General features: G+C 35.1%; 1 protein-coding gene across 7 annotated transcripts in view; it reads right to left on the bottom strand.

The window, feature by feature from the left end:
• Iml1 (GATOR complex protein Iml1) overlaps window positions 1-24,237 on the bottom strand; it is a 283,312-nt gene that overhangs the window by 187,542 nt on the left and 71,533 nt on the right. For all 7 annotated transcript variants that reach the window (XM_085810857.1, XM_085810858.1, XM_085810852.1 and 4 more), the window contains exons 11-12: window positions 11,837-11,898; window positions 5,481-5,557 (exon numbers count right to left, since the gene is read on the bottom strand). In XM_085810857.1, coding sequence (XP_085666983.1) covers window positions 5,481-5,557; window positions 11,837-11,898 — 139 coding nt within the window. The remainder of the gene's footprint in view (window positions 1-5,480; window positions 5,558-11,836; window positions 11,899-24,237) is intronic.

Genomic DNA, 24,237 nt, shown 5'->3' with positions numbered 1-24,237 from the left:
TTTCTGCGTATTTTTGATACGAACAAGTATCATCTAAACTTGATTTGTTCATGCTGCACGTCGGGAAGTGCGTCAAATATTCATTTTTAAGTTGTTTTTCCCAAAGAACTAGTTGACATTTAAATGCTTTAATTATGTCAAACATGTTCACAATGATACGAGGGCTATCCAGAAAGTAGATTACGTTTTGGAATAAAAAAATAAACAAAGTATAGGAAACAAATTTTATTATATACAGATGAAAGCCACACTCAAATACTACTTTTCTACATAGTCACCATACAAATTAAGGCATTTATCGTAGCGATGTACGAGCTTGGAAATTCCTTCGTCGAAAAATTCGGCCGCCTGCGCCTTCAACCACTTCGTTACCTCTTCTTGCAGCTGTGCGTCGTCATCAAAACGCTGCATAGCCAGCCACTTCTTCATTGCTGGGAATAGGTGGAAGTCGCTCGGTGCCAGGTCGGGACTGTACGGCGGATGAGGAAACAACTCCCACTTAAAAGATTCAAGAACTTTACGAGTGACATTTGCCGTGTGGGGCCGGGCGTTGTCGTGAATCAACAAGATCTTAGAGCTCAACATTCCTCTGCGCTTGTTTTGAATTGCTCTTCTGAGTTTTTGGAGAGTTTGGCAATACCTTTGAGAGTTTATTGTAGTGCCTCTTTCCAGGAAGTCCACCAAAATTACACCTTTTCTGTCCCAAAAAACAGTCGCCATCATCTTCCTTGCCGACATTGTTTGCATGCATTTCTTGGGTTTTTGGGGAGAACTTGTGTGCCCCCACTGCATTGATTGCAATTTCGTTTCACAGTTCACATGTTTCACCCATGTTTCGTCACCAGTAACGATGCGATCGAGTAAAGAGTCACCATCCTTATGGTAAGCGTCCAAAAAGTTCAACGCTGCAGCCATTCGCTGATTTTTGTGGTCCTCTGTCAAGATTTTTGGAATCCATCTTGCACAAAACTTGTGGTAACCAAGCTTTTCGCTGATGATTTCGTGCAACAAACTTCGCGAAATTTGTGGAAAACTCAAAGAAAGTTCTGTTATTGTGAAATTTCGATTTTCACGGACTTTAGCATCGACTTTTTCGAGAAGTTCGGTGGTCACTATGCTGGGTCTCCCACTTCGATCTTCGTCGTGAACATTGGTTCGGCCATTTTGAAATCTTATGACCCACTGACGCACTCCACCTTCAGTGATAATGTTGTCCCCATACACTTCACGAAGCTGCCGATAGATTTCTATCGGTTTACAGTTTTTTGCAGTCAGAAACCTTATTACTGAGCGCACCTCGCGGGATTTTCAATTAACGCAGACATTTCAAACCGTCACAGTATCTGAACGGAGCACAGCACGAACCTCTCACTAGCACGGCTAGATGCAGACTGAGCTGCGCAACGCTCTGACCCCAAGATGGCCGCGCTAGCCCCGCCCCTAGCGGACACAGACGGAAACGTAATCTACTTCCTGGATGGCCCTCGTATGATCTTTTCCTTGTAACGATAAATTTAAATCGGCTACGTGTTTGGTTATATCAATCAAGAAAGATAAATCTTGTATCCATATTGGATCATAAAACAAACTTACGTCTTGATTTTTTGTTTTTAAAAACTGACATATTTCTTCTTTCAAATCCCAGAATTGTTTGAGAATCTTGGAGCAAGATAACCAATGTATCTCGGTATAGTAGGACAAACCCGAATACAGTCAAAAGTCTTTAATCCGGACTTGTCGGGACTTTGGCAATTCCGGATTATCGCTTTTTCCGGATTATAGATCATCAGTTTAAATCTGGTAAGATGGCATGCAGAAATTACAAAATTAAAAATATGAAACCGTAATTTATAAAATAATGAGCAATTATGATCTAAAGGGTATCAAATTTTACAAAAAAAGAAGCTTAATATTTATTTGTTTACTTTATTAAACATTTCTTTCAACGCGTGCATGCGTACCTTACACATAGCCGAAATTAGAAAATTGCAACCAGAAACTATTTGATTTGTATTCGTGATATTTATAATGACGAGGAATTTGATTTAAATCATATCAAAGACGGAGTACATCGAGATTAAATACTACATTTAGTAAGGAATTATAAGCCGAATAAAATAAAAACATCTGCCCTGAAGATAACGATAGTGGTGACAGATCAACTTCCAGTTCATTGCGTGCCGCGATGCCCCCCCCCCCGCAGAGCAGCGTGAAATTGATAAACAGATCTCGGAACGGTTAGATGAACAAAGGATATACCTTTATCCATTTTATGTAGCAATTCGTTTTTTGTTTGATGGACATCGAATCATACTTTTGTTTTCTAAATCTTTGGGAGCTCCAGCATCGGAAATTCTATTTGACATAATCGAAAGTTCAAGCTTACTTTTATAAAATTGCTCTTACAGTCTGTAAAAAATAATAAGCTGGATCAAATTCGAAGATTAAGGAACAACACAATCATCAACATTAACTGAAATAGATAATTAGATAATTTTAGCTTATACCGTCCGTTATACATTAAACACGCATGCGAAAACGTATTTTGCACTTACGCAGACGCATATGCGCAATCGTAACTGTCTTGTGTGCACGCGTAAAACGCCTATGAGCATGCGTCAATGCGGCGCATGCGCAGAAAGATTTTAGCTTTGAGGTCCGGATTATAGATCATTCCAGATTATGGATGTCCGAATTAACAACTTTTGACTGTATTCACTATCTAACTCACTTAAGAAAGCAGAGAATTGAGGCTGATTTAAATCTCGAGATCTTATAAAATTTATAACTTTTTTTATATATGACAAAACATTCTCCATATTTATTACTTTCGTGCATAGAACTTCTTGATGTATAATACAATGCATATGATGAATGTTTGAACCGTGAATTTCACTAAGTGTTTTTCTTAGTAATGCTACGAAGCCCTTGTTTTTCCCGGTCATTGATGGAGCGCCATCTGTAGCTACAGAATTTAATTTTGCCAAAGGTAGATTGTATATCTGCAGAAGTCAAAAAACACAAGTAAATATATCTTCTCTTGTGGTAGTACCAGGCATCGGTATTAGTTCCAGTAATTCCTCAAAAATGTTAAAATTCTTGTCACAAGAACGAAGAAACACTGCTAATTGAGCTTTGCCACTGCCGTGCTCTTGTCACAGGCAATGGAGAAACTTTCGAAACTAGATGATTTTGCTTTGATCTGATCACTTAAATTCACGGCTAAATCAGTAACTCTTTCCGCAACTGTATTTCGAGACAATGAAATTGATTGAAAAGCCTTCACATTTCCAGGACAAACAATTTCTCCAGCTTTCATTAGGCATTCCTTGATGAAATCACCGTCAGTAAAAGGCTTTGAATGTTTAGCTATCAATTCGGACAAGATGTAGCTTGCATGTACCGCCGCTTCACTTTCTTGCAATACTTTACTAAACATGGACTGTTGCTTTTTCACTCCTAACTTGAGCTCTTTCAACTTTTCTTCTCTCATTAATCCTTCGTAATTGTTATATTTCGATTTGTGTTGTTCGTAATGACGTTTAATATTATATAACTTTGATACATTAATAGTATTATTGCATATCAAGCAGATTATTTTATCTTTTATTTCACAGCAAAAATATTCTAATTCCCATTTTACTTGGAATATTCTATGTTCGTCAGCGATTTTTCGTTTAATTTTACTACTACTGAGATGAGTTGTTTGTTCTCGGCTTTTATAAGCTTTATAATTAATTTCTTGAATATACTGGAAACATCTTTAAATATCTGGATTTTTGTGGATGGCAACAGCAATTACGAGATATTTATTTATTAGGTATTAAATGCACGCGCTGTTTTATTTTTAACCTTCCAACGCAGCTGTCTTTTCAAAAATCGTCTGCGTTGCTAAGGCAACATGAACCAAATCTAATTACAATTCTAAATAAAAAAAACTAAATAAATAAATAACTATGAAATCCGTAACAATATGAATTAAGTAATAATTAATAATAAAGCAAAGTGCATGCACATGCATGCACCAATATATCATACAAAACTATGATTGGAAAACTGAGACCATGAGTTCGGCCACATTCGGCTATCGGGGGATGCATACAAGTTCTGAGTGCACGTGTTCCTCAAAAGCCGAAGGTAGCTGAACGCAAGCTACTCACACGCATTTGTAATTTAAGTAGTGTGCGTGTCAGCTCGCGGTGAGTAATCTAACAACACTGAATAAATTATCGTTAATTACTTAGCAGTAAACATTTCATTTTTTTCTTCGTCGATATGTTATTTTATTATTATATATTATTATTTGCCGATATATTGGCCGGGCCACAAAAATATTTGTTGTGAGCCGCATGCGGCCTGTGGGCCGCGAGTTTGACATCCTTGAACTAAAGGAAGCACAGGAATCACGAAAAATTTTGGAATATCCATTTCAATTAGTTTTTTGCATAACGTCAGTACACAAACACAAAAATAAAGCACTCTTTATTCCAAAACCGATTGTAAAATAGAAATTTTTACGATGTCTGTGTGTACACTGCACAAAGGAAAAAAGAAAATGGGACAGTTCTATATATCCCATTCTACTGGGCCGATTATGAAATTCAAATTACGTTTTCCATGTTTTGAAAGCGTGTCTTAGGATATGTATTAGATTTATATATAGCATTGTTCTAATACATGTATTTTAACACGAAATCGGACTTTTTCTGAAATAGCATGCCAATTTTTTTCCACATTTCGATTCTACAACTCAAATTACGCCAAACAGCCATGTTTTGTAAAAAACGCATGAGTAGTTTTTAAAAATTAGCTCTCAAAATTTTAGCTCCTCAATGTTAATTGAATTTGGTATATATTTATAAATCTCTCTTTTTTTTTAATAAACTTATTGTGGATGAGCGGAACGATGTGACTTGTTTTCCTCTTCTCCCCACAATGGAGGGAAAGGAAAATAGATTGCCATGTATTAAGAAGTTCGCCAAGTGAATTATTCTCGGCACAAACTGAAAAAAATGTGCAAAGTTAAATTTTTTAATTTCTCCATAAATTTTGCTCTAAATTTTACAAAATTTAATATTAAGGCATAATTTGAGTCGTGGAATCGAAATATGCAAAAAAAAATTGACATGTCTTTTCAGAAGTCTTATTTTGTGTCAAAATCCCTATGCTAGAACAATCCTAAAACTAAGTCGCTCTTTTGAGACATGAAAAATGCAATTTGAATTTCGTCAATCGGCCCAGTAGAACGGGAGATATAGAACTGTCCTACCCCTTTTTTTTGTGCATTGTATATAGGTATCTCACATAACTAAAAAATGATTAGTCGTACTGCTACTATGAGTGTTTCCAATACTCCCAGATGGGAAAAAAAGAGAGAGAGAGAATATATGAGATAAGAAACATCAAATTATCTTCAGCATTTATAAAAATATTACCAAATACTTAAAAAATATTATATTTGGCAAAATTCTGCCTCATACCTTAAATTAATCCAGTGAGGCATATTGTAATCATCAGCCACAGATGGTGCATTTCTTGGTAATTGTTTGTTGTAAAACTTAATAAGATAAAATTGAATACAATTTAATCATAAAAAATAACTGAAATAACACACAACATGAAGAAATAAATCATATTTTTTAAATGGAAAAATAAACCACGAAACACTTTAAATACGGATACTATAATATATTACAGTACAAAGTTGGAGATCCAAACTTGTTACTTCGGTGATTCTCGATTTTGGATTTTTCTGGGTGTTAGATCATTATATTTAAAAGTAGTATGATGATATGTAGAAATTATAAAATTAAAAATATGAAGTAGTGATTTATGAAATAATTAAACATGTATAACCCTAAAGAAATAAAAATACACACACACACAAAAAAAAAAAAAAAAAAAAAAAAAAAAGAGAGAGAGAGAGAGAGAAAGGGGAAAAAAAAAAAAAAATAAGGAAAGTGGGAAGAAAAAGAAAAGAAAAAAATTATAATATTTTATTGTTTCCTTTATTAAACATTTCTTTGCACTAATATTTTCTCTTTAATTCTTCAGATAGCCATTACACTTCTTGTTCAGTTACAAAGCTCTATTGCTCAAGCACTGTAAATATCACTTCAGGAATTCCCACTAAAATGTCAAATGAAATCTTTTGTTCTCAACCACCTCTCTGTCATTTTCTTCACTACCGGTACTGATATTTTCTAGATTTAGAATTATACTATAGATTTCACCATTCATTAGTTGATTAATAGATTTAGATTCTACTACAGATTTCACAGTTCATTAGTTGACTGATAATTGGTCAGTGCCCATCATAATGAATATCATCTTCATTCATTACCACTTCTCCATATTTCCTCACAAATTCCATAAATTGGAAAATTTCACTTTCTGTTTGAGATATCTGAAAACCTTCAAATGCGTTGTCATAACCAAAAAGTTTAGCTAGAGCTCACTCTACACTATTGATGATGTATCATACAGAACCATAGCTAAAGCTTTCAGCACCCAGACGCAACTGAAGATTTCATGCACTCTTCCATTTGCCAAGAATGAAAAATATTTCATTCGAAAATTGCAGCTAGGAACAGGTGTCCCCTTGTCCCTCCACCCAGCTATGCCTTTGGTGCCATGAGATTGGCTGCTGATAATAAAAGACATGTTTTTCTGCTACATGTTGTCATGCTTCGATCACACGCTGATGAAGTTAACCCTGAATAATTAATACGAACTCCTGAATTATATTAGTTTAGTTATTCCTTATACTTACAAAAATTCCTGCATATGTTTAACCCTTAACTAATGTGGCTTATTTGAGTTTTGAATAAATAAATTCCCACACATAATTAAGGCTTATCTAGGGTCAGCGATAGATATTTTGTGAGCTGATGCAGTCTGTGCGCATCCAAAATTTTGCTGCTAAGTGCCTCCCTAACTTCTAAACATTTTGGCTGCCCTAAATTTTACATCCCAAATGCCTTCCCTAATTTTAAAACTTTTGCCATTCCTTAATTTTGTTCTTTGATACTCCTTTAAATTCTAAAAATTGTCTTCCTTAAATTCTGCAGCCCGGTGTAACAACACCAGTTCTGGCACTGATCCTGGGCTTAACTGAATAACAAATCAGTTATTCTCAATTTAAAACAGCATGAAGTGTAACCTTTTAGCCAATGAGTATCATTTACAAAATGTATTTTTTGCATATGCAAAGAAATTAATGTTAAATTTCTTCTCTTCAACAGACTTAATACTTCGCAGCGCACTTAAATGAAGTCTGTAATCATCACCAAGCATAATGTCAACATAAAGGTTGCCATACTCTTTGCAATTCAATTACTAATGTTGAATTTTTTTAAAACTATTTAGGCACTACTGTGTGAGTCGTTTCTCAAGCTGAATTTCCATTCTTTCTTTCTAGAAGTTTAGTTTGTTGAGTTATTTGGTTTAATAGCTTCAGAATGTTTTGTAAAAGCTTTCTATTATTGGTTACAATGTTGATAAAATGAGCCACTGTGATTAAAATAGTGATAAAAAATATGTGCTGATGAATCAACGGATTTTTTGTATGATAGTAATTCCAAAAACCAAGATAATGAAGAAAGCAATAATGATGACAGTATTCCATGTTTTTGAGTGTTCGCTCAAAGAACTATTTCTAGAAGTTCTGAAACAAGTTCCGATGAAAAAGCAGATGAAGTCAACAACTGACAATCCTCCAGTCCTTAAACAATTTTAGAATCATCATGGGATTACTGATAATATTCCCGAATCCACAGTTGATGCAGAAGACTTATTTATATGTGACAACTTTTTTACATATTTAGTCACAGAACCAAACCAGAACCAGATTTTATTATCAAACTATGAATAGGTTTAAAATATATCACAAAAGTATGAAATGGAAAGATAATATAATTCCAGAGAGGAAAAAATTTTTAGAGCTCATAATTTACATGGGACAAGTGTGTAAGGGTACACAAGATGACTATTGGTCAACTGATCCCCACACAGACAGGGGTTTATTTATTTATTTATTTTTTCTTTAAACGAAGTCAAGGGATGGGTTTTGTCAAATATTAACCATCAAGACATCGCGACGAATCTGATCATTATTTATAATAATATGATTATTATTATAAGCCAAGCCTGTACTAAATTATCTGGTTGAAAAATTTAATAGCATTTGAAACCAAAACAACATGTATCATACATAACAGCATAATACTTTGCAGCTTGTGCTTATTTTTTAGAGCCTTACAATGCTGAAAAACTTGTTAAGTATGGCATATTCATACAAATATTAGTTGAAAGTGACACATGTAATATTTGCAATATTAAAGTTTATGCAGCTCAAGGATTACACTTTATTGAAATGATAAACACAGTAATATTTCTATATACTGTTACTGGCATTATATGTACACTGCTTGACATTGAAAATGCAACACCAAGAAGGAGTGGTCAGAAAGCGATGAAATTTGGAAAAACGACAAAGACAACAAGCAGCAATAAGTGATCTTTATGTCAAAATGATAGTCAGAATACAGAGCGAGAACGGTGTTGGCTCAGTAGGATGTAGGACCACTGCTGACAGCGATGCACGAAGAAACACGTCTAAGCATAGAGTCAATAAGAGTGCAGATGGTGTCCTGAGGGATGGCTCTCCATTCCCTTTCAACCATCTGCCACAGTTTGTCATCTGAGCGAGGCAGGGGAAGAGTCTGCAAACGGCGTCCAATCACATCCCACACACGTTCGATTGTTGACAGGTCAGGAGAGTACGTAGCCAGGGAAACATCTGTATACCTTGCAGCATGTTGGCAGATGCGAGCACTGTGTGGTTGGGCGTTATCCTGCTGAAAAATTGCACTAGGCAGCTCCTCAAGGTAGGGGATTGCCACCAGCCACCGTACATTATCCAAGTATCATTGGGCCGTCATAGTGCCCTGAATACGAACTAGAGGTGACATGGAATCGTAGGCAATAGCGCCCCAAATCATTATGCCACGTTGTCACACAGTGGGGCATTCCACAGTTACTGCTGGATTAGACCTGTCTCCACGTTGACGCCACACAAGTATGCGGTGACTGTCACTGGATAAACAAAAGCGAGACTCATCTGAGAACACGACATTTCACCATTCTATCATCCACATTGCTCCAGTCCGGCAACATTCTAAATGTTGGTGTCTATGCTGTGGGGTCAATGGCAGTCTTCTTAACGGAGTCCATGAGTGCAGGCCACATTCAACCAATCAACGGGAAATGGTTCTGGTCAACACGGGAACATCCAGGGTATCTTGCACATGCTGCAGAATAATGGTACAAGTGACTTGCGGGACCGCCACAGCTTGTCGGCGGACACGTCGATCCACGTGTGCTGAGGCCACTTTGGCTGCACCTGCACCCCTCCTTCTTCGCACATTTCCTTGTTCCAACCATGTTCACCATAGCCGATGCACCGTGCTCGCATCCATGTGGGTATCAGCTGCAATTTGACGTAAGGACCAACCTGCCCTTCTTAGTCTGATCCCCATACCCCTCATAAATCTATCTGCTGGAAGTGCCTTCATTGACGGCGGCCTAGCATTCTCTCCTATTACATGCATACTCCGGGACAAAAACCTACTTTCTTCAATAGTTCGTCTGGCAGAAATAACGACACAAATATTGCCCATTCTGCATGTTCCTTCCCTTATATCTTACTTCACGTGCGTTGGAGAGCTGCGCATTTCACATCATTCGCATAACTCAGTGACGTGCGTCTACTCTAAAATTTGCATAAATTTCTGACCACTCCTTGTTGGTGTTGCATTTTCAATGTCAAGCAGTGTATATGAACAATTACTGCAACAGCGTCGATAACACACAAGTCCTTTTACAAAAAAGAATACAAATTTATGGAACCAATAGGAAAAATGGAGATTTGTCTGATAAAACTAATCCAAAAAGAAGAGCTGCTTTATGAATTTAAAAACCAAAATGACTATGCAGCCTTTTCTCATGCCAGGAAGGAAAAGATGTCCAAACACGGATGTGGTTTGATAGATCGCGCACTTTTTTTGCTACTGTCATATGATTCATTTACTTTTGATGTCAGGAATCATGTATTGAATTTCATGAATCAAAGCCTGCTTTAAATGAATCACAGCACAACTGCTGACTGGAATAATTATGTAAGAGATACCTGTGAAAATTCTTGCCCTAATTATTATCTTGCCCTAACATTACAATGGATGCAACAAAATTGTGGAAATTTATGAAAATGTATTCACAGAAGAAAAAAAAAAAAATATGGCATGTTCTTCTCCCACAATGGGTTTTTGGAAGATTTTGTTATGTGAGAGACTATTCTGATGCTTCAATATCTCTTCAGAACACTTTTATTACCCTGAAGAGTCATTATCACATCAAGCTGCTGTTCTGCACTGAGCTAGAGCAGTTCACATCGTACTAAATAAATACACATGTATTTAACTTATATACTCCTTACATACTGCTTGAAAACAGTAAGTTTCTGATGCCAAGATTATGACAAAATCTTCAATTTCTCTACAGATACTTGTAAAATATCTTTTACATTGACAGTTTTCTTTAAGTAGTTGATTTTTACATTATACTTCTAATCTTATTTCTAGTACTCTTATTTATCTTATTTACTTTTTTGTAATGACTCAAGATGATTTAAAACTCAGTATTATTACTAGAAACCAAATACATTTAATTTACAATAGTATCCATTTCTGTAATTGAATAATTTACCATTTTCTCTCATATGGCTGCAGAGATATTTTTATGACAAACATTTGAACTATTTAGAAATTATTAAAAGTCTTTATGTAATTGGAAAGAGTAGCAATACGCATTTTAACTGAAATTTGCAAAACAATGCAATTTAGTAATGAAATGAAATTTACAAATCATTAGTAATGAAATGAAAAAATTAAATGTATTTACACAGTGCAGTTACACACAAAAACAATAGTTTTGTAGTTCTAACAACTAACTACAGTGACCCCAGCAAATGGTATCCTAGCTGCTGTATTTATTGCTTTCGGTTTATGCATTATAGATATTATTATAGTAGGGTAGCAATTTTGTTGAGGCACAAATTTCTATGGTTAACTTAATGAGTTTTGAATAAATAAATTAATTTCAGATTTTCCCATGTTTTAAGTTTTCATTATAACTGATGGATTGATTTTCGTATTTAAATAATACTTGTCAAAGTATCTTTTCTAAGCTTCAAATCATATAATAGAACAACAAATATTCAAAAAGAATGAAACATAAATGACATCGACTTAAATGATCCACGCAATGACATCATAATATTAACAGCATTTGATTGATTTATAAATACAAATATCAATGTGAAAATATACATCATACTGCTTTTTCAGTTAACAGGCCAGCACACCAGATATCTTCCCTTTCCTTACCTAAGAACCCCTTTTCCATAAACAGCTACTGTAAATTTCAGAACATAAAATTTTGAAAAATTGTTCATGCAACATTTTTTTTAATGATTTTAAGAAGTCCTAGGTGTAAATATAAATCATGAATTTTTTTTCCCCTGAAATTTAATGATTTATCCACAATCTTTCCATGATTTTTAGTCATTCTCTCCCTTCCCCAAGACAAAATTATTACCCTAATTATGGTAAAAAGATTGGCAGCAGTTCCTATTCTGATAGTATGTATTTTTAATTTACACATTAAAAATTTACTTTTCAATAAAAAAAAAGAGTCAAAATTAATGAATCTTAATTTTCACATTGCAGGAAATTCATTATATACTATATAAGTAATAAAAAAAAGTGCAAAGACGTACTTTAAACAATGGCACTGCATGTAATGGCTGTTCACCTAAACACACCAGATCACTTCCAATTCCTATAATTAAGGATGATATACTTACATAATAGAATAATATAAAAGAGTATAATAAATATGTAGCAATATATTAATTTTCTGCATAATCTATTGTATGTATTTACCTATTGACCACTTTTGATAAACAAAAACAGTCAGTTGTCAAACAGTGTAACTTAGCACCAACAAGGAATATACATGACATCACAACATATAAGATCCTCACCCTGGTTTTATGCAATTCCAAATAATCTTCAACATGAGAATCAAATTTTTGTAAAAAAGGAAATATCTTAACTGTTATAAAGTCGTCAGCTTGTATTTATGATTCAAAAATATCTTTCTGAAAAGCTTTCTTACAAACTAAACTTTTTCAATAAAATATTGTTTTCAAAACTCTTCTTAACACAGTTCTTTTAGAGACTTTATTACATACTTGTTCATTAAGAAGACATCAAAGAAAAATACATGAATTAAAAAAATATATATATATTTTTGTCACAGACATCTTTAGTTTACTAAAACCATACAAAAGTTAAATCAATGTAGTTTTATAAATTCTGATTCTGATAACCACATTTAAAATATTGAGAGTCTTTAGGTTTGGTAAAATGGTGCAATAAAAACCCTCATTTAGATTCACCTTTTAAATGAATTTATGTGGTGCTTAGTTCATAAAGAAAGTGATTATTTTATATATATTTTTGATTCACTCAGACATTTTTGGTTGTAAGAATGAATGATGCAAATTTTAATGAGTTTGCTTACCAGATACAGTCAAAAGTCGTTAATTTGGACACCCATAATCCGGAATTATCTATAATCCGGACCTCAAAGCTACAAACTTTCTGCGCATGCGTCTCTTTGACGCATGCACGTAAGACCTTTACGGCTGCAAATATGCGTGTGTGCATGCGCAAAAGATGTTTACGAATGCGCGTTTAATGTATAACGGACGGTATAAGCTAAGCTAAAATTATCTAGTTCAGTTAATGTTGCAGATTGCGTTGTTCCTTAACCTTCGAATTGGATCCGGCTTATTATTTTTTGCAGACTGTTAGAGCAATTTTATGAAAGTAAGCTTGAACTTTTGATTATGTCAAATAGAATTTCCGGTATATATTTACTAATATGTAAAGGATCTACAAAGCGAAAGTACGTTTCAAAGTCCATTAAACAAAAAGTGGAATTGCTGCAAAAAATGGATAGAGGCATATCCTTTGTTTCTTAACCATTCCAAAATCTGTTTATCAATTTCATGCTGCTCTGTGGCGGGGGGCGGGACATCGCGGCGCGCAATTAACTGGAAGTTGATCTGTCAGCACTATCCTTATCTTCAGGGCAGATGTTTTTATTTTATTTGGCTTATAATTCCTTACTAAATGTAGTATTTCATCTCGATGTACTCCGTCTTTGATATGATTTAAAGCAAATTCCTCGTCATTACTTTAATAAAGTAAGCAAATAAATATTAAGCTTTTTTTTTGTAAATTTTGATACCCTTTAGATCATAATTGCTCTTTATTTCATAAATTACAGTTTCATATTTTTAATTTTATAATTTCTGCATGCCATCTTACCAGATTTAAACTGATGATCTATAATCCCGAATCGCCAAAGTCCCAACGAGTCCGAATTAACGACTTATGACTGTACTCTGAAGGCTTATAAGGTATTTTCTCCCTCCTTTCTGCATGCCTTTGTGGTGTAACAGCACACTCAGCATGTATTCGAGAAGTTTAGGTTCGAGTTCCAGCGAGATCATTACACATTTTTCACATCTCCTGCTTCAAAAAAGCCCTAATGACTCTACAGGCTTGAGCTCATATTTATTAATTTTTTTCACCTGCTATATCTGTAATTAATCTAAAGATTATTTATTTAATTAAATAAAGAGTGATCTGTTTCTATAAACTTCTACTGGAATGACTGCCATACATTTAGAATGATCTCTGACAACTTTTACAGTCAAAGGGAAAACAGTCAAGTATCCATTTTTACTTCCTTGTACGAAGTAAAAAGGAAGTATGGTAATCGCAAAAAGTTTCAGGCAGCATATTTCAACGAAAATATTCATTTCGACCGCTATCGAATGCAATTTAACGATGTTTTTGCGTGAAATCTGTACGTAAGAACAGAATAAAACACTCTTTTCCTCCAAAAAAATTATAAAACTGCTTTAAAATAAATTCTGAAGAGAATTTTTCGTGGTGTCTGTACGAACGTATGTACGTACGTACGTATCTCGCATAACTCAAAAACGAGTAGCCTCAGAACGTTGAAATTTTATATATAGGGACTGTTATACCATGCAGATGTGCACATCGTATTTTGGTTGCAATCGGCAGCACAAAACATATAAGTATTACATAAGTAATATATGTACAATTATCAACAATTTAAAAGCTGTTTAAGTGCGGTTAAGTTTTAAATAATATGGTGGACATATTTGTTTACATTTGAAACAGCAGAATAGTAGAATTGTTGCCAATCTAGAGAGACTAAGCTTCGCAACAACAAAAATAACACCTTCATTTATTATTGCGAATTAAATCATGCTTAATCCTTTCTGGAATTTTTTCGAGGAAATAAGTGTTTAAGATTTACTTCGTAATTTTTAATACAGATATTTTGAGTTTTTATGTATTTGTCGCAAAGTGAGAACTGAATTAATTGAATGAGAAATACTAAATCATCTGTGAAAAACTGTTTCTTTTTTGTTTTGTTTGCTTAATTTCTTTTATATATCGTTCTAGCTTTATCATAGTATTTGAATAGAACATGTGGCTACGATATAAATTTTGCGCATTCTGAGTTATAATGTGAATGCAATATTAAGTTAACCTAGCGCCAGAGTGTCGCTATGGTAAACAAATATAGTGAATTTTAAAGAGTGCATTTATTCTATTGTGGTTTATGCGCTGTCGACGAAGTAGATTTAATTCAATCCAATAAGTTTAAATGAAATGCAAGAAAAAATGCATTTATTAAGCATTTCTTTCAATGTAAGTTGCTTCGTTTTATGCGATAATACTTTTTATTTAATTCTATAAACAGACATAATTTCTTGTTCAGTTACAAAGTTCCGATGTTCAAGTCCTATAATTGCTGTGTCGAGAATACCGACTAATTTGTCAATCGAAATTTTTTTGTTTTCAATAACCTCTGTGTCACTTTCTTCACTGTCGGAAGCGAATTATAATGACGAGGAACTTGATTTAATTCATATCAAAGAAGGAGTACATCGAGATGAAATACTACATTTAGTAAGGAATTATAAGCCAAATAAAATAAAAACATCTGCCCTGAAGATAAGGATAGTGCTGACAGATCAACTTCCAGTTAATTGCGTGCCGCGATGTCCCGCCCCCCGCCACAGAGCAGCATGAAATTGATAAACAGATTTTGGAATGGTTAAGAAACAAAGGATATGCCTCTATCCATTTGTTGCAGCAATTCCACTTTTTGTTTAATGGACTTTGAAACATACTTTCGCTTTGTAGATCCTTTACATATTAGTAAATATATATCGGAAATTCTATTTGACATAATCGAAAGTTCAAGCTTACTTTTATAAAATTGCTCTAACAGGCTGCAAAAAAATAATAAGCCGGATCCAATTCGAATATTAAGGAACAACGTAATCTGCAACATTAACTGAATTAGATAATTTTAGCTTAGCTTTTACCGTCCGTTATACATTAAACGTGCATGCGTAAACGTATTATGCACATGCGCACACGCATATTCACAGCCGTAAAGATCTGACGCGCATGCGTCAACATGATGCATGCGCATTAAGTTTGTAGCTTTGAGGTCCGGATTATGGGTGTCCGAATTAACGACTTTTGACTTTTAGCAAGCCACATAAAAAATAAAACTCCTTTTTGAACACTTGTTTTTAATTTACTGCAATTTTAACACAATTAAACCATACCATAAATTGAATACTGAAAAATTAATACCATAAATTTAATACAGAAAAACTAATGTCATGTTCTTAAAATAAAATCTATTTATATAGTTCTATCACAGTGTTCATTAACAATCGGTCCGTTTCATTGGATGGAATGGCTCTTTTAAATTCTTCACTTCATCAGATTAAATGATGCATTTAAGCTCCTAATAGAACTACTGTACATAAACATGCACAATTTTAAGCCTGTAATTTTAATTTTCATTACTAAATTTGATAACGGTTAACATACATGTGCGTTGTGTATTCCAGAGGGTGCCCATCGAACACTCGCGTTGAAAGTTCGCCATTGAATTTCAAACTCTATTAAGTGACTGCAGAAATAAAAATTAAAAAAATTATTAACTCTGCAACATATCAACGGATTTCAAGTGACTAGTGGTGTTTTTCTTTTTCTCCATCTTCATTAAAGGCGTCAAGGTCATTCTCTGCAACATGATAAGTGATGATGTCTGCTAAAATCTTCTAATGGTGTTTTTATGCGAATGTCATTAAATATTCAAGCATGTTGCTTCAAAATTGTTTTCCGAAGTGTATTTTGGTGCAAATTTCTCGAGAAAAAGTGTGTTTTAGTGAAAATTCTTCAGAAAAAGTTATCATGATTCGGTGCTTCTAAAAAATTGGTTATTCAGTGAAAAGCGACTTGTGTGATCAATACAAAGTGTTTCAGTGCTTTATTTTACAAATTCGCAGTAGTGATTATTTTGCAAATTTTTCAGTGTTTAGTTTCCAACAAAAAGTAAAAAATTAATAATGGAATTTTCAAATAAAAAAATATTTATCTATAAGAATGTCAGCACTCTGATCATCAACTACGGCACACTGAAATCTATCCCTACTTATTGTAGCAATTTTTGTAGATGCTTTTAACTGAGACCGGGTTGCCATTCATTTAGCACCACCCAGGAGGCACGTGTGAATTAAGGATATCACGGATGTGGGTAACATTGCCTCATAAATTATTACCAGGAACAAATGAAAACAAACCAATGAATTGTAACAAGATCATAGTTAATCCCCTTGAATATACGATATCAAATACCAACTAGATATACTGGGTGATCAAAAAGTCAGTATAAATTTGAAAACTTAATAAATCACAGAGTAATGTAGATAGAGAGGTAAAAATTGACACACATATTTAGAATGACATGGGGTTTTATTAGAACCCCCCCCAAAAAAAAAATACTGTTATCGGGCCTTTTTTCTTCGAGGAAATGCGTGATTCTGGTTTTGTAACTGCTACCGTGACGGGTGAGAGGTACGCCGATATGTTACAGAATCGAATCGTCCCCAGCCTGGCTGATAAACACCTGCTGGAACTTACGATTTTTATGCAGGATGGCACTCCACCCCATATTGCTAGACACGTGAAAGATCTCTTGCGTGCGTCGTTTGGTGATGATCCCCAGACCTAAGTCCTAGGTCCTCAGACCTCAGTCCGTGCAATTATTGGCTTTGGGGTTACCTGAAGTCGCAAGTGTATCATGATCGACCGACATCTCTAGGGAGGCTGAAAGACAACATCCGACGCCAATGCCTCACCATAACTCCAGACATGCTTTACAGTGCTGTTCACAACATTATTCCTCAACTACAGCTATTGTTGAGGAATGATGGTGAACATATTGAGCATTTCCTGTAAAGAACATCATCTTTGCTTTGTCTTAATTTGTTATGCTAATTATTGCTTTTCTGATCAGATTATTGCTTTTCTAATAAAACCCCATGCCATTCTAAGTATGTGTGTCAATTTTTACCTCTCTATCTACATTATTCCGTGATTTATTAAGTTTTCAAATTTATACTGACTTTTTGATTACCCTGTATATGACTTGGGAAATAAAAACATTCCTGATGCACTTGTTATGAAATGTATGGGTGCTGTGAGATGGCTTTCCCGCAAAGCAGTTTTAGGGTTGCCATAAAATGGCAAGGGAAGGCAGGGTTGCCACATTTGGCAACAAAATTGGCAATATACCATGGACGGATGGAGAACCTTCTGAAACGAATTCTTACCGGTTTAGCCCAGAATGTTCTCGAACACAAGCCGAAAGCTATATAAACCCAGCTGGTCCGCAGTCAGTTAGTGTGTGTGTGTCTCATCTAGTTAGTCTGTGCAGAGATGATCGAGTTGACAGCCGGCCAGCGAGTGCCGAGTGTATCGAAGAGTCTTTTAGTATATCGCGGTTAGTGCATTGTCAAAAGAACGTGTTGAGCTCCGGGAATGGCTCAACCGACGTGTCGGAAGCTGTGCTGTGTCGTCGAGTGCATTGTGAGTTGTAGCGTGGAGAGTCTCGAGAGTACGTGCAGTTCCGAGAACGACCGAGCAGAGTCAGGAGCTGTACTCCGGTGCTTTGCAGTGAAGCTGTCTCCACCGTGATAGCCTGATAGTGTAAAGGCCGTGTCGCTGATTGTTCCAGCGTGTTTATAGTAGATCTTCGACGAATGTAAAAAGTTACTTTGGAGCTGTCCTGACAATACTGGCTAAATAAAGTGTGTTTCGATACTTCATCAAGTGTCGTCGTTATTCACTCCAAATCTACGAACCTCGTACAAACGTGAACGAAGAAAATAACGTAACAACTGGTGTCACAGAAGAAAAGAAAAACACAACAACTGATGTCAGAAGTGGGATTTGCGAGTGAATGCCAGTTACCCGCTTGCAGAAGAAAGCCATCATGGAGGAAACGAAGACTTTGATCCACTTCTTAGCCGAGATAAGGGCAGAGATGAAAGCTGGACAAGAGGAGATAAAGGCTGAGATCAAGAGCAAAATAAAAGTCACACGAAAAGAGATGCAAGAGAAATTCAAACAGATGGAAGTGGAACAAGAAAAGATTAAAAGCAAGATCGCAGAGCTTAAAGACGATACTGGAGCAAAAATAGCAGCTGTGGAAGAACGATTTGAAGAAAAATTGAGAAAATTCCGGAAAGAAGTAGATGTTTCGAAAGAAAACTGGACTGAGCCCAAGAACGAGGCTGAAGATTTCAAGATTCCCCCAGTGTACTTTCATACGGTTAACAAACCAAGTACATATGATGGAAAATCATCATGGAATGTATATATGACCCAGTTTTCCATCACAGCGGAAAATAACAAGTGTGACTCCCACATGAAGGCTTCGCAGTTGGCTGTATCACTCCGAGGAGATGCTGCAGACATCTTAGGGGTCCTCTCCGAAGACCAGATTTCAAAATTCAACGCCCTCTGGAATGCGCTAGAAATGAGATTTGGGGAAAAGTGCGCAAAGGACTGTAGCCATCTGCAGTTGAAATCATGCCAGCAGAAAATCATGGAAAGCCTTCAAGAACTTGCATCTGACATCGAGAGGTTGGCGCATCAAGCATATCCGGGCTGTCCACCTGATGTCCGAGAAAATCTGGCCTTGATACATTTCGTCGATGCTGTTAAGGATGCAGAAATTCAGAAAGTTTTCAGATTGGCAGATCTGAAAGACCTGAAATCTGCCTTGGTCTAGGCTATGAAATTCGAGTCGGCTCAACAATCTACTCGAAGAGATTGCCATCCTATTACAACAGCTCAAATAGAAGATTCAAATTTTGATATCTCGAAACTAAAAAAAGAAATAACAGAAATTCAGGAGGCGTTAAGAAGACCTATAAAAACAATACTGGGAAGAAAATTGTCAAGTGCTGGAGCTGCGGATTGGAAGGACATCTCAGCAGGAACTGTCACGTGAATCAAGACTGGAAGAGAGCTCCCATGAAACAAAACCAGGGAAATTAAAATGCAGCAATCTCATGGGGCGGAGGTTGCCAGGCAAAGATGCAGGCCCTCTGAAAGTTCTTCAAATCTCTTCAATGAGCGGCGGAGATAACGGACTGTTCGTCGAAGGATACGTGAATAAGCATCCTTGTAAGATGATCATAGATACGGGAGCAAATGTAACCATCGTGAGAACAGATGTAGCTCGAGAAGTGAGCGGAATGTTGTGCTGGACTCCGCCCTGTGTGACTTTACAAACAGTGACAGGTGATAAGATTCCCATTGAAGGTAAAATTAACATCACCATTACCTTCGAAAATGAGACCTACCAGCACTTAGCTTTCGTCGCTAACATCGCGGACGAATTAATACTTGGACTGGACTTCTTGCGGAAGTACGACTTTATGTTGGACTTTAAATGTAACGAAATGCGCTCTGCAAAAGAAGATACTCGTATAACTGTGTTTGAAACGAAGAGTGGCATTCCCTCAGCTCACCAAGTAACAACAAAAACAGATGTCACCATCCCTCTGATGACAGAATTATTAATAGTTGGCTCCATAGAAAAGAATAGCTTCAGATTTGGACTAACTGAATACCCTGAAAATAGCCCAAGAGAGGTAGTGGCTCAAAAGATTTCATCCCTGTGAGAGTGGCGAATGTTAACCACAGGCCGAGAAATATCCAAATGGGTGAAGTTATCCAGTTAGAAGAATAGGTGAAGAAATATCCAGTTACTTGCGTCTATAAAGCCCCACTTGAAATTCCGACTGAGGCAACTAGTAAATTAATGGAAGAACTTCTGCAGAGTGCAAACTTCACCCACAAACAAAGATGTGCGGCAGAGAAAACAATTAAAGAATTTGAAGATCTATTTTCTAGAGCATCCAGAGATGTTGGCCGCACAAAACTGACGCAACATCGAATTGATACAGGGGATCACTTTCCAGTAAAGCAGCATCTCAGACGTCTATCATTCGCAAAACAGGAAGAGGTTGGAAATCTGCTGAAGGAGATGCAAGAAAATGATATCATCGAACCATCTAAAAGTCCATGGGCATCTCCTATAGTTCTCGTCTGTAAGAAAGATGGCTCGACAAGATTTTGTGTCAACTACCAGAGACTATATAATGTCACTAAGAAAGACAGTTACCCTCTTCCCAGGATTGACACTTGCAAAACAAGACAGCAAACCACTTCCTCCAGACTCACTTAAAAAGCATATTTTTGAGAAATTAATCAATACTCTTAAATCTGACTAGGCAGCAAAATCAATAGGCAAATTCTGGGATAACATTCAAGAGACATGGAAAAAGTTTTGTCGAAAACCCCGTAAAGAGGCTGTGGCAAACCTCAGACTGCAAACAGGTCCAATTGCAAGGCACATCACCTTAATAAAATTGGCATTCTTTCATCTAGCATATGCCAAATTTCAGAGCATCTTCTTATATGCCCAGAACTAGAAAAAGAGTCTCAGAAACATGATGAGACAAGTAAACTATATTGGAATGCCAGAGCTTTCATGAACTCCTTATAAAGACTAGATCTCTTATGTTCCTTTCCTTGTTGCTTAAATTTTTAACTTTTTACTTTTGCCCCCATGTTCATTTATTCTGGTTATTACTTTATAAATGCTTGTTCTTTTTTATTATTTATCATTGTTCATGTCTGATACTTGAATTGTTTAAATGTTTGGATTGATCTTTCCAATAAAACCATATGCAACAACAGAATATTTCATATGTAACAACAGAAACGAAAATATTTTTAAATAAATGTTCACTCTAATAATCTAAATTTTCCTGCTATAATTAATACAGGGTCACAGGTTAATGTCATATCTGGAAACATTATAAATTTCATTAATGCACAAATTGAAAATAATCCTAACACAACATTATTATCACTATCTGGAGGTCTTTCTGCAACCAAAGTAATTAAATTATCATGCAAAATAGGTAGACTTCTAATGATATAGTAATTTATATTGTGAATTCTAATTTGGCATATTTACTATTATCACCATCTTGTGTTTCTTTATTTAAATTGCAACTGAATTTTAATAATTATGAAGTATATTAGTTTAAAGTATCATAAGTAAAGGTATTCAATTAGCTAAACTTTCTCAAAATAATTTTGTATGTAAAAACAGTGTAAGTACTAAGAAATTTGATAATTATGCTAAAAATAGTGAAACTGCTAATGATCAAATGCAAAAATTGTTAATTAACTATAATCAGATATTTGCTAAAAACAAATATGATGTTGATTGTATGAATATGCGTGATGTATGAGTCACGCCAACCAATGAGATGTATAGAGGGCACTGGCTCTTAATCTGAAGGCACCAAAAGTTTTAGTTTCCAAGAGGGAGACCTACAGAGAGGTCATAGGGAAGGCTCATGAGAGCCATTAATGAAATGAAATTAACTTAATATTTCAGTTATTAGTATTGTAGTTTAGTATTAGTTTTGTGTTTGTGAAATAAATGTTAAAAATACAAAAAAAGGGAGTTATTTCTCTATGAGGCGGTGGATAAAAGAGAGATGATATCACACGCTCTCTTACGAGAACCAGAGGTTTAGATGATGGCAGAGAAACTTCAAGAGAAGCAGGTAGGAAGCTTTTGATTTTATTTACTCAAAGTATAGATGTATTGAAGATATATATATATACATATATATATGTAAGATATATAAAAATTAAAATGTATAAGAATACTAAGAAAGAAGACTTAGTAAACCTTCTTGGTGAAATTGAAGATACAGACTGTTGGTTTAACAGTGATTCAATTAAAAGGTAAAATTGAGGACAGTCAAATATATAAAGATGATCCAGAATTTGTAATTGTATTATTAAACTCAATAGTTGAGGAAAGAAAAATTACAGAAGAAAATGAAATAAAAGCTAGAGATAAACAGTTAGCCTTAGAAGCTCAAAAAATTGAAAATGAAATAAAAGCTAGGGATACACAGTTAGCCTTAGAAGCTCAAAAGGTTGAACTTGAGAAACTAAAATTAGCACAGCTAGAGAAAGAATTAGAATTGGAAAAAGTTAGAAGTCAGAATACAGCTAAAGATGGATCTCGAGCAGATAGAGACATGATTACAGGTTCGGGAAATTATTTAGAAAATTTGATAAAGAGTGTTAAAACATTAACTATTCCTGTTCCGGGAAGATCGGAAAACTTCAATTTGTTTTTTCAAACATTAGAGAGAGCATTCATAACTAAAAATGTGCCACAGGAGCTTAAATCCGAAATTTTGATTAACATTTTAGGGGATAAGGCAAGTAATATATTATTTTAGACTAATGATGAAGAACTAAAATGTTATGAAACCATTAAAAAACTAGTATTAAGAGAATATCAACCAACTGCTTATGAATGGTTAATGAATTTCCGAAGAGCACGACACGATCCTAAAGAGTCACATGTTCAGTTCGCTTCTAGACTGTCTGCAAACTTCCAGTATTACTGTCAATTACGTGAAGTTAATGACTTTGATACACTTTGTCAACTAATGATTTCCGACAAACTTTTCCAAACGTTAGACAAAGAAACGGCAACTTAGATTAATATTAAAACAGGAGAAAATTGGTTAAAACCTAAGGATTTAGCTAAAGAAGTTGACCTATATTTTGTAAACAAAGGCAAATCGTTAAACGAAACCTGGAGAAACCATATCAGCTAAAGTGGCTAGAATTCCAATATCCATCAGAAATGCTGATAATCCTAATTTATTGAAACCTGTCGAAATATAAATATCTTTAACAGAAAAACTTCATATTCCCTGCGTAATTACTCCAAATGTTTATGATTTATTGACCTCTGAATCACATCTGCTTAGCGCGAATCGTGATTGCGACACTGTGTCTCCATCGCAGATACCGGAAATGAGGAGTCATCAGTCAAAACAATTCGAAGGCGAAAAACGCGCTGATTTATTTATGACAGGAGCAGAGCAAAATTTAGTCATAAGTTGCATTCAGGGCAAAAACAAAAATGAGGATACATTAAATGTGAATCAACGTTCAGATGCCAGTATTTTTAAACAACAGCAAAGGGAATAAGAGACATTACGCAATATCTATAAAGACGTGCAAAGAAATAAAAATAAATATTTTTTAATGGATGATGTGATTTATCATAGCGAAAGAATTTCCGGAGAACAAGTTACTCAATTGGTATTACCTAAAGCTAGAAGGGAACAAATTTTAAAATTAGCTCACGAATCTATTTTTGCAAATCATTTAGGGATGAGAAAAACAAAAGAAAGGATTCGTTATTCATTTTATTGGCCGAACATGTCACGAGATATTGAAGAATATTGTAAAACTTGTAAGGAATGTCAATTAAGAAGTAGAGAAAGAACTGACGATCGTATACCCATAGTTCCAGTTAAGCGACCTGAGTTTCCATTTGACACAGTGAATGGTAGATATAATCGGTCCAATTGAACCTCCATCAGCATGTAAACATAAATATGTACTACGTTTAGTCGACCAACATTCTAGCTGGCCAGAAGCTGTCCCTTTAAGAACAATTACAGCAAAATCAACATGCGACGCATTATTAGAAATCTTTATGAGAACGAGCATACCTCGGGTAATAGCTAGCAATCAAGGTACCAATTTTGTTGCAGAATTAACACAA

Source organism: Stegodyphus dumicola, chromosome 2 (genome assembly GCF_044657685.1).
Source record: "Stegodyphus dumicola isolate Sdum_Otavi_A_Nest chromosome 2, ASM4465768v1".
In the NCBI taxonomy this organism is placed as follows: domain Eukaryota; kingdom Metazoa; phylum Arthropoda; class Arachnida; order Araneae; family Eresidae; genus Stegodyphus; species Stegodyphus dumicola.
Note: the sequence above shows the minus strand (reverse complement) of the source record. Positions and strands in the feature narration are given on the sequence as shown.